The following is a 16,019-nucleotide window of genomic DNA, read 5'->3' as shown; positions in this document are numbered from 1 at the left end:
TACCTGTATTCCAAGCAGGAGCAGGGTGACCAGCTCATCCCAGCTTGCCCAGTGCTGTCTCAGTTTTGGCAGTGAAAGTCTCGCATCCTAGGAACCCAGTGGTCCCCAGCAGGTCAGCACAATAGCCCACTGAGAATTCAAGCCCTTCCCCAGCAGAACTGTCTCAGATGTGACATTCCAGGGTGTCCCATTTCCAGCTGCCTGTAATCTGCAAGATAGTGAAGAATGGTTATTCCCTGGGGCGGGCGGGGGGAGGGAGCATGGATCTCCTTGGTTTCAGAGTGTTTATATCTGCATAACACTGGGATGTTTTACTTTTCAGGTCACTTCACGTGCTTGTGTGCAACGCAGCTGTGTTCGGGCTCCCCTGGACCCTCACAAAAGATGGGCTGGAGACCACCTTCCAGGTGAACCACCTGGGCCACTTCTACCTTGTCCAGCTCCTGCAGGACGTCCTGTGCCGCTCAGCCCCTGCCCGGGTCGTTGTGGTCTCCTCAGAGTCCCATAGGTGGGTCAGAATTGGATGTTCTCTTCACAGGCACCCTTCCTTTCACCAGCTAATTGTCCCCACCCCAAGCTCTTTTTTTTCTAAGTTGTTTTTGAAATATATAATTTTATTTATTTTTGGCCGTGCTGGGTATTTGTTGCTGCGCGGGCTTTTCTCTAGTTGTGGCGAGTGGGGAGCTCCTTTTTAGTTGTGGTACCCAGGCTTCTCATTGCGGTGGCTTCTCTTGTTCATGGACTCTAAAGCATGCCGGCTTCAGTAGGTGCCTCGTGCGCTTCAGTCGTTGGGACTCCCAGGCTCTAGAGCACAGACTCAAGGGTTGTGATGCCAGGGCTTAGTTGCCCCCAAGGCACGTGGGATCTTCCCAGATCAGGGATCGAATCTGTGTCTCCTGCATTGGCAGAAGGATTCTGTACCACTGAGCCACCAGGGAAGCCCTCTGTTTTTGAAGATAATTTTCATTAGTGCTCCTCCAAAAAGTGTGTACTCAACCTGGCTCCTGAACTTATCAAGGTTTTATTTATTTTTTGTGATGGTGGGCGATTGTTTAGGGGTAGTGTAGACAGCATGGTAGATGGTTTTTATAACTATACTTCAAGCCCCTCATTGATTTTGCTTTGAGATGGAATAATAATTGATTAAATCTGAATGCCTGACCTTTATTGATTTGTCATTCACCAGCCACACCACCTCACCAAGAAGAATGTTCAGTTATTCTAGCAGTAGAAACAATGCAATTAAAGACCATGAGATGAAATCCAATTGTTTTATAATGAGAAATTAGGGAATTCAATGCAGACATTAGCTGTGTAATTGTATAAAGGAAAGTACTGTAGTTAGAACATATTAGAAATCTGGCCATGCCTCTTTTGGTTAAAATTTCAATTAAAACATCAGATGGCAATTCTTTTCTATTACCATTAGGAGAATATTCAGTCGACTAGGAACGCATTTGAAAATTTCCTCGTGTTTTCAGCATATTTGTTTCTAGAGTTGGATCAACAACTGAGAGAAGTACCGGGAGAGGATGAGGGAACTGCTGGGTGAGGCTAGAGTTTAATACACGTTATGGAGATTTTCCTGGTGTGGATGGGGGCTTTCACTCCTAGCAAAGGAGCTGGAGAAAAAGAACGTGCCAGGGCCTGTTTTTCCCCCCTTCCTCTTCTCCGACTTAAGTCCTGAGATGTTTTAGTGACCCAGAATGAAGCTTATTTTTTTTAATCACGCTTCCATAAAATGTAACCCCTGGGACTTGGAAGAGAGAGACCAGCCAAGGGTTAGCCTGAACCGTTTATCACTCCCAAACACAGGGGCTTATGGTCGAAGTGCCACACTGCAGATAGATTTACTTTTACCGTTTGAAATGTATGACGGCCGAAATGAAAGGCAAATGCCGGTAATAATCCTCCCCTGTGTTAAAAGACACAGAACGTCTCATAATGAGGTGGTAATGAAATCTGGACATCCTTATCTTTGCAAATCAGACCAGGTTCCTGGAAGTGGAGTGGCCCTGCTCAGGCGTGAGGGGGAGGCCCCCGCGGGGGCAGGCGATGGGGTGAGAGCACGGGGATAAACCTGCTAGTCCCCATCTTTCACCACATGGGGAGGGCACCCTGGGAGAGGTTTAAATGAGCTGGTATTTAATGGGCAAGTCTATGGAATTGTCAGCTGCCTGCTTCCCTTCTAAGTCTGGATCTGACATGGTTATTTCATGTGATGTCTTTGTTCTACCCTTAACTGCAGAGTAATTCATGCTTACCTTGGAGATCCAAATCTTAATTTCATTTAATAGATGGATCGGGAGGCAGGGCTTTGGCCTCTTGAATTCAGTCCAGTTTAGTTTCTAGACCAGGTCTTCCTGAAGTGTGTGTTTTCAGGCCCGCTCCTGTCTGGTGCTGGGTTCTGGTTTTTTTGTTTTCTGACAACCTCTTGCCCATATTAAAGGGTGTTTATACAAAATATGAATCCCCCACAAGCTGGTCAGTTTATTACCCATGTGCCACACCCCAGAGCCAGTGTGAACACTGGGCACACAGACCTGGGAGAGCACCCACTCATTGCTCAAGGACCCAGAGCCCTAAAACTGTGTCGTAAAGTGGAAGGGTTGGTATCTAATTACCTCCATAAACCTTGGTGGAATCTCTTCGTTGGAGTCAAAACCCCCTGATAGGGGAAAAGTAAAGTCCGATGTTTGCAGAAAATGTTATACCAGCCTGCCCCAAGGCAAAATATTTATTAGCCTCCCTGAGTCGTCTCTGTATTTTAGTTACTTATCTGGAATCGGAACAAGTGAGTTGAGTTTCTGCATACCTCCAATCCACCCTATGAAAATGAGAACTTCCTTGCCGTGAAAAATTTTCCAGATACCAATTAAAATAGAATGAAAAGAGTGGCATGCTGGCTGAAGGGAGGAAGACGGCTGCAGCCGTGTGGAGTGCCAAGTTGCCACACACACAACACACGTACGAACATACACACAGCCTCGGATGCAAATTCAGTCCTATTCTTTGAACTAGCTTTTGTCTCCATAGAATCCAGCCTAATTGTGTTACTTGGGTTGTTTAAAAATCCTCAGTTTAAAAAATAAAATAAAATGAAGGAGAAGTATTTAGAGAAGTACAAGATAGAGGTCTTCTCCAACAGCAGATGGGAACGTCCAGAGAGCAAGTGTCAACATGTTAGTGTCCCGGTAGGAGGAGAACTTGATTAAGACTTTATTGTTTGGCTTTGTCAATGTTTCAGCTTGAAAACAGGGTAGGCAGCCTTTGCAGACTTGTTTTGCTGCCTCTTGAGCTGAGAGGTGAGCGTGGTCATTTTTCAGGAAGCCGGGCCCAGCTCAGAGGACTCAGAAAGCTTGCCCACCCTCCCTGCTCCCTGGAGGACTGTCAATACAAGCTAATCAGGCCTTAGAAATGAGTGCACTGCCCAGGAGATCAGCAGGGCAGGAACTCGGGCTCTGCTGATGGTGAGCAGAGGGAGGGCTTAGTGTTAATAGCTATGCTTCTCCATCTCAAAACCTTCCTTCAACCTGGTTCCATCTAACTTCTCATCATGGTGGATTTTGTTTTGTTTTGGCCTCGTTTCTAGGCCAGTTGGGGATTAGGAAGGCACACCTTCCTCCTCTTAGGGGTTGAATCTAACCCAGTGTTCCCAAGTCTGCATTAGCCTTAAAAAGCCAAAGTGAGGAAGTCACTCTCAACATGAGAAAGTGCTACCTGCAAATATTCATGAAAAACATAAAGCATCTGAACCCATTGGCAAAACGCCTTCTGTACAAAGCTCGAACAAAGCTTTCTGTGATAAGGAAAACTTGGCTCTTAATTTAGAATTATGAACCCATGACTGTGGGTTCAACTTTTTAATACTGTGTTTAGTCCTCACTATATCATAGGCAACATTCAAGGAGCTCACTGTCCATCTCTCGGGAATTCACAGTCTAGGCCTGGAGGCAGGTGAAGAGTGATCTGTATGGTCAGAACAGAGGCACAGAGTGCCAAGGGGGCTTGACTTGCTTTGTTGGTCATGTTGCAGGGGTGGCAGGTCCTTGAACAGTAGGAATACGATGGACCAGGTCCTGCAAAATGGACCCTTCATTTCCATGTGCTCTGCATGGCTTCTTTCAGTCTGTCCCTCACTGCCACCCAAGAAATCATTGTGATAGCAAGCAATGGAAGAGTTAGTCAGGGGGAACTTCCTGGAAGAAGTGAAGAATCCTGAGCTGGATTGGGCTAAACAAAGATGCCAAGAAGGGCGATGAGAACAGAGCAGAGAGTGAGTGAAGCATGCTGTATTCACCCTGTACCTGTTAGATGTTGTCTAAATCTTTGATGTTCTTTTCTTCCCAGAGCATGTAGAACTTCTGGGATGTGGCCCGTACCTTTGATCATTGTATCCTCAACTCAACAGTCCATGTGTGTGTGTGTGTGTGTGTGTGTGTGTGTGTGTGTGTCTGTGTGTGACAGCTCTTCTGTAACACCTTATCACTGTGTTGAAATAAAATTCAGAAATAATACAACTTCCCAGCATACGTATGTTGTAACTCAGTGCACTCACTTACCTGTAATGTAGGGACAAAATGACTGTGAAGCTAAAATAGCACGTGTTCCAACATGTCAGCACGTAGGCAGGACTCCAGGGATGGAAAGTCATTGGAGTGCATGACCCTCCATCAGGATCTTCACACCTGCTGACTACTGACAGGTGTGTGGCCTTGCGGCTTCCAGTGCCACCAGCCTCAGGTCACGCCTCACCTCCCCCCTCAGCCCCCAGAATCCCAAAGCACACTTGTTCCTCACTCACATTGCTGTGGCGTTCCACTCTTGCAAGTTCAGTAACTTAGAAAGGCACGTCTGTGCAGAGCACAGCTCGATTCTAGTCTCAGATAATTCCGCACAGGCTCTCATCCGCATGCATGTCCAGCAGGGCTGTCTTCCTTGAGCAACGCTCCCCTTGCCTGGCGGGACATCCACCGTCCCCGGTGCCCCACCAGCAATCGTTATGACAACCAGAAAAAGGCCCCTGTAAATTTCCAAATTTCCCGCTAAGTCCCACTGCTCCAGACGATTAAGCTCGGAAGTCTGGGCTCTTCCCATGGTCTGGGGACCTGGAAACAGCCAGCTGATGATCCATTTCAGGGTCTCACTGCCGTGTCCACACTGACGTCTCCAGCCATCAGCTTTGTTGATGACTTCGTCTGGGCGAAGTCATTTAGTGCCAGAAACGGGATGTCACTGACCGAGTCCTGGAGAAGGGGTACTTAATTTCCATTAAGACATGAATTTCTTGGTCCTAGCTCCACATGAACTGCTCGCTCGTATTAAGGAACTACCAGATGATTCTGTCATTTCCACTTCACCGTTTGCTTTCCTTTTCCTCAGCATTTGTTCCCAGTGCCCTCATACGCTCCCTTATTATTTGGGGAAAATGCCCAGAGTTAATTTAGCAAACTCTGATGGTTCCTTAAAGAATATGAGACCGAATTCCTTTTGTTATGATCTTTTTTTTTATCCTTTTGGTTGTTAGGAAAGTCACTACTTTGTTGTCATTAAAAAAAGAAGAAAGGAAGGAAAGAAACGAACAGCTGGTGTTTAACGACTCCGTCAGACCCAATTATAAAACATCAGCTACTTACTTTGATTTGTGTGTATCCATGCCATGGGTATACTTAAAAACATTAGGCTCTGCCAGCACTCATTTTGGCTTTGTTTACATTTATCTTTTAAACGTATGAGACTATTGATGGCACCTCACCAAGGTTATAACCCCTTTATAATCATTAATTTTTAATCTGGATGAGAGTCTTGGAGGCAGCAAGGCTCATCTATATTTACTTGGATGCTCCAATGAAAACATACAGGACACAAACACTGGCTAAAATAACCCAGGAAAACCCTGTCAAGGGTTAGGAATGCAATATCTTTCTGCTTCCAAAAGCAGCAGCCCTTTATTTAAAATGTTTTCCCATTTAATTTAATTATCCTTGAACTTCCTGTTGAAGGTTTTGAAAAAATAGATGTTAGAGGCAAGGGTAGTGGATGGGGGTTCAGTGAAGACCACTCCATTTATGAGTCTGGCCCTTTATTAAGTGTGTCTTTGGACCTGGTTGGTTTGTATTGTGAAATCACCATCGTCTCTTTTTAAGGAGACTTTGTTTAGATGGTCACCCAATTGAGATTTCAATCATCTCTGTGTGGTTTTCTCAGATTTCTAATAAAAACACAAAGCTATATCAGAAGTTGGGGCTGACCGATTCATATCACATTTTCTGTTTTTTTTTTTTTTTTTTTTTTTTTAGATTTACAGATATTAATGATTCCTCGGGAAAACTAGACTTTAGCCGGCTTTCTCCATCGAAAAATGACTACTGGGCCATGCTGGCCTACAACCGGTCCAAACTGTGCAACATCCTGTTCTCCAACGAGCTCCACCGCCGCCTGTCCCCACGTGGGGTCACGTCGAATGCAGTGCACCCCGGGAACATGATGTACTCCGCCCTCCACCGTGGCTGGTGGGTGTACACGCTGCTCTTCACCTTGGCGAGACCCTTCACCAAGTCCATGGTGAGTCAGCAGCCGCAGTTGGCACACACACCTCCAGTGCGCCCTTCTGGGAAGGGTGCTAGAGAAACCCAGGCACACACACTTCCTTGGACTCGCACCTCTCATGAGAGTGAGTCTGGTCTTGAGCATCACGTCATCGGGCCTTTTAGAGGGATGGGAAGGGGTGCTTGAGCACATTTCAGTCGACTTGAGTTCGCATCTGTTTCTCTAGAGATGTCTCCAAGGCCCAGAGAGAAGATGTGCGTTTTCGGTATTGTGTTAATACGGCTGATGGAGATGGTTTGTTTACATTTGATGTGATCTTTTTTTTTTTTCAGTAAGCACAGTCCTTCCAAACTGTGTTTTGTGTTAGTAGGTAAATAGCATGGGTTTGTGACTTTTGCATTCTCAGCAAATGTGGTTCCTTTGTTTCCACTGAGAGTCTGTATTTTTGCTCTAAATTCTTCTTTTAATGGGTGTAAACTTACCTCTGCTAGAGCATCCTTTGTCAGCTGGAGGCGCATTTTATTTACTTCGCCAAAGGTAAGTCCTTTTGGATGCTTTAGACTACCATGTTTCGACTTGGACTTCACAAAGGTAAGTGTGAAGTTTTCCTGTTTTTGATGGCCCTGTCACAGCTGTCTCTGAACACTTCTTTAACGAAAGCATTGAGTCACTTGAGTGAAGAATGCGCATTGTACACAATATTTTTGGTATGGTACTTTTCTAAAATACAGGCCTCTAAAATTTCCCACCTACTTAAACTTCATGTTTGTGGATGACAACCACAACAAGGAAAATCTACAACAACAAGGAAAATCTTTTGATGTGCATAGGAAGAAAGGAAGCGCATTTTTAAAATTTCGATCACGCAGGTGTTTCTTATGCAAAGTGGATAGATATAATCCAGCAGTTGAGTACTTAAAGAACCAAAGAAGTGAGAGGAGCTCTGGAGAGCAGTTCTCCAAGTTCAAGGGGAGTATGTGTCACAGGCTTCTGATGGTCCCCGATTGCCTGATTTTCTGTGATTGCATGAGCGTAGGTTTTCTGCAAGGGTGTTTTTGACCATGATTTTGGCTCATTGTCTTAAGAATATTGGTCTGGACTGGTGCCAGTGCCACTGGCAGGCCTGTGAATGAGTTGTTCACATTTAGGAAGTGGGAGAGGAGAGAGGAGCATCCTTTCTCACTTTCCCCTGGCCCTGCATCTTCGTGACCAGTGGACCAATCATCAAGTATAATTTGTAATCTCTGGGTCTTGAATTTTCTCACTTGTGTAGGAACACAAGTGAAGGAACTCCTTTCTGTGACATCAGAGTTTTGTTTCTTTCTTCTTCTGGGATTTCTCTAATCAGAGGAATGTGATGGAAAAGACCTCGATGTGGGTCTGTGATGACTCAGACTGTCATGGAGGGTGGTGTAGCCATCTGTTACACTGTTGGATGTGGACTCCACTCACTGAGGGCGCCTTGATGGACAATGACAATGACTCTTATTCTGCAATGAGATCCCAGGGCTTAAAAACGCTGGATGGGGCAGGTGGGAGGAGGAAGAAGACTGTCTCTGGGAAAGTAAAAGGTGGAGTGAATGGTTTTCTGTTTCTTGGGGAGGGGATCTAACATTTCACATGAACACAGCACGTAAACATGTGTTTAGCTGAGTCGGGCTCCTTGGACGTATCAGGAGGGTTTCTGAAAGTGCCAGCAAGTGAAATCAGGCAGGCAGCCATGTCGCGATCACAGAGTTTTGGGTGGTATTAATAACTAATACTGCTTGATGGTAACTCTGGTCGGGACACAAACCAAGTGGAAAAGCAGAGTGTGGAGTTGGAAACCTAGGCAGAAGTGTTACCATACAGCTGGGTGGCACAGGGTATTAGGAGAAGGTCCCCACTCACCATACTGGGAGCTGGTCGGGTGATGCCTGATGCTCAGCACATGTGGCTCTTTCCTCCCCTCCCCATCCAGTGTACAGAGACCTTGGCCTCCTCCCAAACCTGGTCCCTGGTCATCCAGTCAGGAAAATGCCCACTGGGAGCAGCCTGGGGCACCAAATCAAACAAGAACTGGTCTCTGTGGCTCTGGGTGAAAGGGGCATTTGGGAAAATGAGCAGATAACCCTTGAGAAGGCTTGGAGAAAATTGGTGACATAACCAAAAAAAACCCCACTAAATTTTATCTAGTTGTTTCAGCAGTGATGGACTATTCCATGAAAGGGCAAGGGAGGTAAACCCTTAGCCTGTGTTAGGAAAAGGATTTGACAGGGCTTCCTGGTGGTGGTGAGTGTGAGAAGGCTGCTGCCCTGGAGAGTAGAGAAACTAGCTCTCTTGCTCATGATCCTGATGGTCAAGCCCAGCTCTCACCCTTGGCATTGGGAGAATTCGGGCCAGACGCTTGACCTTCTTGAGCTTGTTATCTCTCAACCAAAATGGCAACACAGGTTGGTGTGAGGATTGGCAGTAATGGATAGAGCACCTGTGGTATCTTTATGTATCTAGGTATTTGGTGGTGTTTCTTAGACATCAGAGTCCCACATGACTGAGATCCATAAAGAGGTGGAATGGGCTCCCTGGACTTGTGAAGCTCGCAGCCAGTCACTTCTCTTCCGTGAACATGTAGGACTCTGTATGTGGGGGAGGTCTCTGCCCCAGGGAGACCAGGGATCTACTATTTTGCTGGTAGAACAGACTGGACTCACTGAAAGAGTCAGCCTGGGGTCTTATCCTTCTGTATGGGGCTTAGCACTGCTTCTATCATGCTAAGACATTGCTTTGTGGATGAAGGGCACACTTCTGCCATTTTAATGCAGACCTGCTTTTGGACCTAAGCCATGTTGTTACATCCACATTCCCTCCCCGTGTGAGAGTTGGATCCGACGTGCTCATGGAGAGCCTGAGCCCAGATGCAGGGGCCCAGTCACCCAGGGGCTAGTGTTCTATCCGTGCTTTGCCGTCGCCCCTTTTCCTTTGAACCTGAGAGTTGCTGGAGTGTACATTCTGTTGTACAAGGTCAAGGAAAGAAACACAGCCCAGCCTTGTGCTGGGAAGGCCTGCCTTTCTTCTCTACCGTCGCTGGCTCCCTTAAGTATTAAACAGCAGTATTCTAATATCAACATCCCTTTTTTATTTGCTGTGACTTGCTGTGACTACAGTGATTTTAGTTACAGTAATTAGGTCACCCTTCATGGAGTCAGGCTATTTTAAGTGCCTCTTTAAGGAATATTGTTGCAGATTAGTAATTTTACAATTGGATGTTCTTGTGCAACTTTATTAAATGTAATCTGTCTTTTAAATGTTGCCCTTTTACAGTTATACATTTCTAATTGTTGCTGTAAATGCATTATCACTTTGAAATTAATTAATTTTTCCATTTTGGCCGCGTGCAGTATAATAATCACTAATGAGAAACTCTTAGGGATTAATTCTCAACACAGCGACCCCTACTGGTGGAGCCTTGTCTCTGACACTGCTTCCTCTGGAGGTCCAGAGGTCATGGGGGTTTCTGGGGAGACAAGCATTTTTCTCTCCTCCCTCCAACTTATGTTAAAATTAAAATAATACATAAAAATGAGACTAGGATTTTCTAGAATATTGTTTTAAAAAAGATAACAGAGTTCTTTAGCTGCTTGATCAACATCTTCAAGGAAACTAGAGTTGACAGAAGCTTTCTAGTTACAAAGTCACATCCATCCATCTGTGTTACGTGCTTATGTTCCTGCCTATCTTGCTTTTTATTTAAATACCTCTAAAATTACATTTTTCATATGAACTCTAAAATTGCATGTTGCATATGGATGCATTTATATATATTGTATGTATGGGTATATAATGTGTTTATACGTACATATTACTTTCTGGGGCTTAATTCACAAAACCAGGTGTGTTGTTTTATCTAGTGATATAAGAGGTTCTCAAAAGTAGTTTTGGCTATTTTTCAGTTGTTGCCACACACCCAAGTAGTATGCAGCTTGACCGGTAAGGCCAGACGCCGTGAAGCTTAAATGTATCAACGTGTATGTCTTCACTCATTGCCTGCAGCACTTTTACGTTAGAAACACTGAAAAAGCACAGGGAACTTACCCAACTTGTTCAAGAAGTTGGAATATCAGCCGGCAGACCCTTGGCCAGCTTACTTGTCCAAGTTCATTTTCTTTGTCAAATATACTGCCAGCCCTGCCACATGGATCCAGCCCTGCGGTTGTTTCCTTTTTAAAACATTTGAAAGCACCTTCATGAAATGCACCCTCTCCCTCTTCTCTCCCCCACAGAAACTTGCAGTCCTGGTAAACCACGTCTCAGCTCAGATTCCTAGGTCCATGCCAGCCCTTTGCCATCAGTATGTAAATTTGAAGCTGAGCCACGGTCACGTGCCCCTTAGAGTGTTTTGTGCAACCACATATTTGCGTTGGCAGGTAATTGTAGAAAGAGTATCATGTGTTAGGGTAGCAAGAGCTTAGCAGATGTTTTAGGGGGACCTCATTTTCAAATCGTTTTACATTTTTAAAAAAAGCAACTTGAGTTTGTCGAACTTCTGAAACGATTGGGTTACGTTTCCTGGGGCCGCACAGCCAGTCGTTGTGCTGAGTTTTAACAGATGTGCAGCCGCCCTGCTAACGGACGGGCTCGCGATGCTGTTCCTGTTGCAGAGTTATGAATTATAACCAGGAAAAGCACACGGCGTCATTCTTCTGACCTTCGGGAAAGCCGAGCCTGGTAATTCTGCCCTTGAATAACCCGCGGCAGGGTGATTTATAGTTGTACAATTTAAAACATAATGAAGGAGATAATAGATGTTGATTTGTTCTTTAAATTAGTATTTTAGAAAAATACTACCCCCCCACCCCTCCCCTTTAAATACCTCTTGTTGACCACGCTCTGGATCAGATCAAGGACAAAAGTCCCTGTCTGACTCTCTGCGGGTACATTGGAGTAGAAAAGCAAGGGGCCTTTCTCTGTGCTGAGAGGAGGAAACATGGTTTTCAAAGTGGAAATTTCAGCATATTCTTCACTAATCTAAATATTTTGAGACTCCCGAATGAGGGTTGAATTCTCTGGCTGCCTTGTCCTTGCCACACTAGATATGTTAGAAAACCAGACTCCTAGGACCCCTTTGTGGTTGGGCCACAGTTTGGCCTCTCTGTAACTACCCCTTCTCCCCCCATGGTGGGTTCTTCCCCTCGCTGAAGCCACGTCCCCACAGCCTCAGACATTCTTCTTATTTTTCAGGGTTATCATTAGTATTGGTTTTATTCATCATCTCTCAATTCTGTTTGGAGCTTTAAGGTTTACAGTGTTTGCCCAATTCAAAGTCTAAGGGATATGATCAAATGAAAGAGAGCATGGGATTTAGAATCATTAGGCATGTGTTCAGAATTCACATTTCCCCCCTTTTTTAGTTGTATAATTTTGAAATGATTCACCCTCTCTCAGCCTCATTTTGTGCCAAACGTTTTTTAGATGTTTTGGGCTGTGAGTCAACATCCAATTAAAAGTTGTTGGAATAACAGAGTTTTTTTATTTTATTTTTTTTAGAAGTCCCTAGGCAGCCAGGGTGTTCTTTAGCTAATATTTAGGCAGTTTCTCTGTGATTGTCCTGATTTTTCCCTCCTGAGTATATGATGGGTGTAGCAGCACCAACCATTGCAGCTTCACCCTGTGAAGTCAGGGTAGGAGGAATGAGATCCCTCTTGGCATGCTTTTTTCCTTTATCAAGGAGGAGAACATTCTGTCTCAGAACTGTCCTCCTTCACAGACTTCTCAGCTCCTGTTGACCAGGATTGAGCTACCTGTCCAGACCCTGGGTGCAAGGGAGGCTGGGAGAGTAAGTGCATTTTGGCATTTTGTGTTTCTAGGGTGAAAGACAAGATCTGATGGCAAGGAAAAAGGGTAGGATAATGGCTTCTGAGCAGACTCTCTTGTGTACATAAAGTTTCCTCATCTGTCTAATGAGAGTGCTATCTATAGAGTCATTGTGGACGTACATGAGAATTAAATGGTAGGAACCAGGCCTTATCTGGTCCCCTCACATTTACCCAGCTTTACCTAAAGACGCTTCTAGCCCATTCTCCTTCCTTCTCCAGGGTGCTGAAGCACGCTGCTCTTTAGTCTAGAATGCGCCTTCCCCTCTATGCCTGGTTACTTTGTATTCTTCCTTCAAAACTCGATCCAAGCATCACAGCTCATGGAAGCCTTAGATCCACATTTGGCCAGGATCCCCCATGATGTGCTCTTATAAGAGCCACCACTTATCATGTGTTAGTGTCTGGTGTGTGATAACACTCCCATTGATACATGCCAGGTGAATGAATGAAGGAGCCAGGAATTTCACCTTCATAATGTTGAACACAGATGCAATTTAGAGAAACAGTCCCCATAGTCTCATGTTCGTAAGGTCTATCTTAAAAGTGCCGTTGTTGCCTCCGTACTGCGGTGTCCTTGGTCTGTAAGGTGCATGCTCAGTAAATATTTGTAAAGAAACAGAAGACGATTAGATGCTTAATGAATGACAGTCATGAATTCCTTCCTTATCATGAGTCTCTCTGAGGCGGTCAGGGGATTGCAGTTGAGAATGTGTAGATAAACAACTGAGACTTGGGACGCCCCCTCTTCCTCCACCCAGAGTCACACAGCCGGTCCACAGGACTAGAACCCAGCCACCCACCTCTGAACTCCCAGTGACACGTGAGGGGTCCACCCAGAGGTGTGGGCGTGGAGGGGAAATGCATAAGGAGAACAGCAAGGCGTGGGAAAGAAAGAAGCGGCTTTGGAGGCGGGCAGCTCTCGGCTCCCACCCCAGCACTATCACTTGCTAACTCTTGGGCACATTTCATCCCCTGGTTCATATCTCTGTGCGAAACCAGGGTGGCCCACCCACCTCCTGCGTTGTGTTGAGAACTGAGCAAGGGCATGGCCGCGCCAGCTGTTCAGTAACCGTTCGCTGGTGTTGCTGTTATTGACCTGTGTCGAGAGTAAAAGATGGTGAGGATATAGCATTCAGAGCATGATGCATTAGATAATGCAGTAAATGTTATCATCGTCATTGCCATTATTTTTTCAGACAAGGGAAAGGTTACTTTACTTCCCATTGCTTGAAGATGCCCATGCCCCTAACGATGGTCCCGTGTCCGTCACAGAAGTTCTGATTTTCCCTTTGAACGTTCGGCATACAAGCACCACGTACAATACAACCCTGAGCTGCATAATGTCAGCCCTCCTGGAGGCCCATTTAAGCTAACAGTACCCCTTGCTTTGAGGAAAGAGTTGCCCTTTCTTGTTGGAAACAAAGAGGAGGAAGACATGCCTGGTTTATGAGGCCGCGGCACTTGATAACTGTATTTTCTCTGCCTTGCGGTGCGGTGTTTTAAGTCTGGTCAGGCCTTTGTTCCTGAATGAGCACCCGAGAGGGGGAAAAAAAAATGATTATCTGGCCTTAATACGTGTGACAAATTATTTAATGAACATTTAACCAGGATTTGAAATTCCCCCGGTTTTATCTTCCTCGTTTCCTCTCCTTGTGCGTCCCCGCCGGCGCTTGGGTAGCGCGTTGCCTCTTTGTGACTCCCTTCCCGGCTCTTTTATTACTTTTCAGTTAGTGGTGCCTTCTTTGATCCTCCCCCTCCAGTTGCCTTTTCTCCAATTTCATACTTCTTTCCAGTGATTTTTGGCCGCTGCGCAGTTTCGCTATCGGAGGCCAGCACGATGAAACAGACGCCAGCAGCTTGTGTTGCCCCGCGATGCTGTTTCTGACACGTTTATTCGGTGAACATTGATTTTCGTATAAACCACCGGACATGTTGATTTTTCCTTGTGAGGCAGACGGTACTGTTTTCCCAGCAGCAATAGGGAGAACTTTGAACCTGGGGTTCCGAACCGTGCGGAAGCTGAATCCGTAAACTCTGCCCTTCTAACCACGCTGAGGTAAATGGGTACCGTGAGCAACAGTGGGGCGCATGTTCTCATGTGCCCTGAGGACCTACTGAGTGGCAGGCCCCCCGCCTGGTGGTTTAGTTTGCCGTGTCTCATCCCACGGAATGTCAGTGTAGAGCTTGCTGTCCTCAGACATTTGCGTTCTCAGAAGAGGTCATTCACCCTCTGTAGGCCTCAGTTTCCTTCTCTGTAAAATGAGTCACTAAACTGAGATATGGTGTCCCAGGACTTGTGGATTTTACTGTGTAATTTGAGTGGAATTTTGTTTTCAAAAAGGAGACCCATACGGGTTTATACGCTTTATTCTGAAAACTCTGGATGACAGACAAATCTACCACCATTGACTGTCACCTTAATTTTGTGAAGGAATGGACATTTAAATGCCAGAAGCTGTAGGCAGAACTTGATTGTGGAACAGAAAGAAGTACTTTCAGTTAAGTGCTTTTGACTTCAGGGTTAACCCTTTCATTGCTGCTGTGGCCATTGTTCACATTGTTGAAAATGCTGGGCTTACCCTTGGGCATGACTGGCCTGAGAAGATTCCAGAGGTACTCTCTCAGCTCCAGAACCCTTCTGGGCATCTTTCAGATCCCAGATTCTTTCAGTAACTCTGCCTGCATCACAGTTAATTGAGTCATGAACCCGTGGGGACACCATCTGTGAAATACAGACTCGCCAGAGTGGGAGTTATTTCCTCCTAAGCACCTGTTTTGTCCCACCTTCTTTTATAAGTGTGCCACTGCCTCGATGTCTCTCCCAGTTTCTGTGGGTCTGGAACCTGGCCCCTCTGCCTATGGTCAGCTTTCAAGTTGCAATCCAAGCATCAGCCTGGCTGTTGCTGTTTCAGGGCTCAGCCAGGGAATGGTGCACGTCAAGCTCGTGTGCTGTTGCCAGGGTTCCGTTCCTAATGGCCTGCAAGACTGAAGACTTTGCTTCCTCCCTGCCTCTTAGCTGGAGGCCTCTTGGAGTCACAGCCCTGTGTGACCAAACCCCAGAAGAGACAGCTCATACTGTGGCCCATTCTGTTTGGTGGGAGCAGGTCAGTGGGTCTGATCCACACTCAAGAGGAGAGGATCTCACAGTGGTGTGAATACGGGAAGCACACGAGATGGCCTCACAGTGGGAGCAGGTCAGCGAGTCTGATCCACACTCAAGAGGAGAGGATCTCACAGTCGTGTGAATACGGGAAGCACACGACATGGCCTTAGGGTCATCTCGTACTTTACAAATTTGGGTTTATTTAGTCTTTCTGTGTGAGCGTGTTGTGTGCGTGCACCTTTTGGTAAGCAGTCTAGTGGCAGATTTAGGTCTTGCTCGTTCTTGGCCCTAAGCCACGGCATTTGTTATTGATGCTGTGTCTTTGCCTTGCTGTTCTCTTGTTTCATTCTTTCTGCATTCTTGTCTTTCCTCTCTCTGGGCTGAGGGGTACCAGATGCACCTATCAAAAAAAAAAAAAAAAGAAGTGTGTGTATATATGTGTGTGTGTGAGTGTTTATTTTGTACTTTTGTCTCATAATGAGAAAGATAAGATTTAGTCTTTTAGTAAGAAAGCT

The 16,019-nt window shown here is 45.7% G+C and overlaps 1 protein-coding gene across 22 annotated transcripts in view; it reads left to right on the top strand.

Moving 5' to 3' along the window:
* The window catches only part of WWOX (WW domain containing oxidoreductase), a 918,690-nt gene that overhangs the window by 264,472 nt on the left and 638,199 nt on the right, over positions 1 to 16,019 (top strand). For 20 of the 22 annotated variants that reach the window (XM_081513858.1, XM_081513870.1, XM_081513859.1 and 17 more), the window contains exons 7-8: positions 323 to 508; positions 6,300 to 6,564. In XM_081513858.1, the coding sequence (XP_081369984.1) occupies positions 323 to 508; positions 6,300 to 6,564 (451 nt within the window). Of the gene's footprint in view, positions 1 to 322; positions 509 to 6,299; positions 7,315 to 16,019 lie in introns of those variants that run through there. The other 2 variants (XR_014060529.1, XR_014060530.1) reach the window with 2 other exon arrangements.

The sequence above is a fragment of the Giraffa tippelskirchi genome, chromosome 7, assembly GCF_054371585.1.
Source record: "Giraffa tippelskirchi isolate mGirTip1 chromosome 7, T2T-mGirTip1v1.2.pri, whole genome shotgun sequence".
Taxonomy (NCBI): domain Eukaryota; kingdom Metazoa; phylum Chordata; class Mammalia; order Artiodactyla; family Giraffidae; genus Giraffa; species Giraffa tippelskirchi.
The sequence above is the reverse complement of the archived record's forward strand: the minus strand, read 5'-3'. Positions and strand labels throughout refer to the sequence as shown.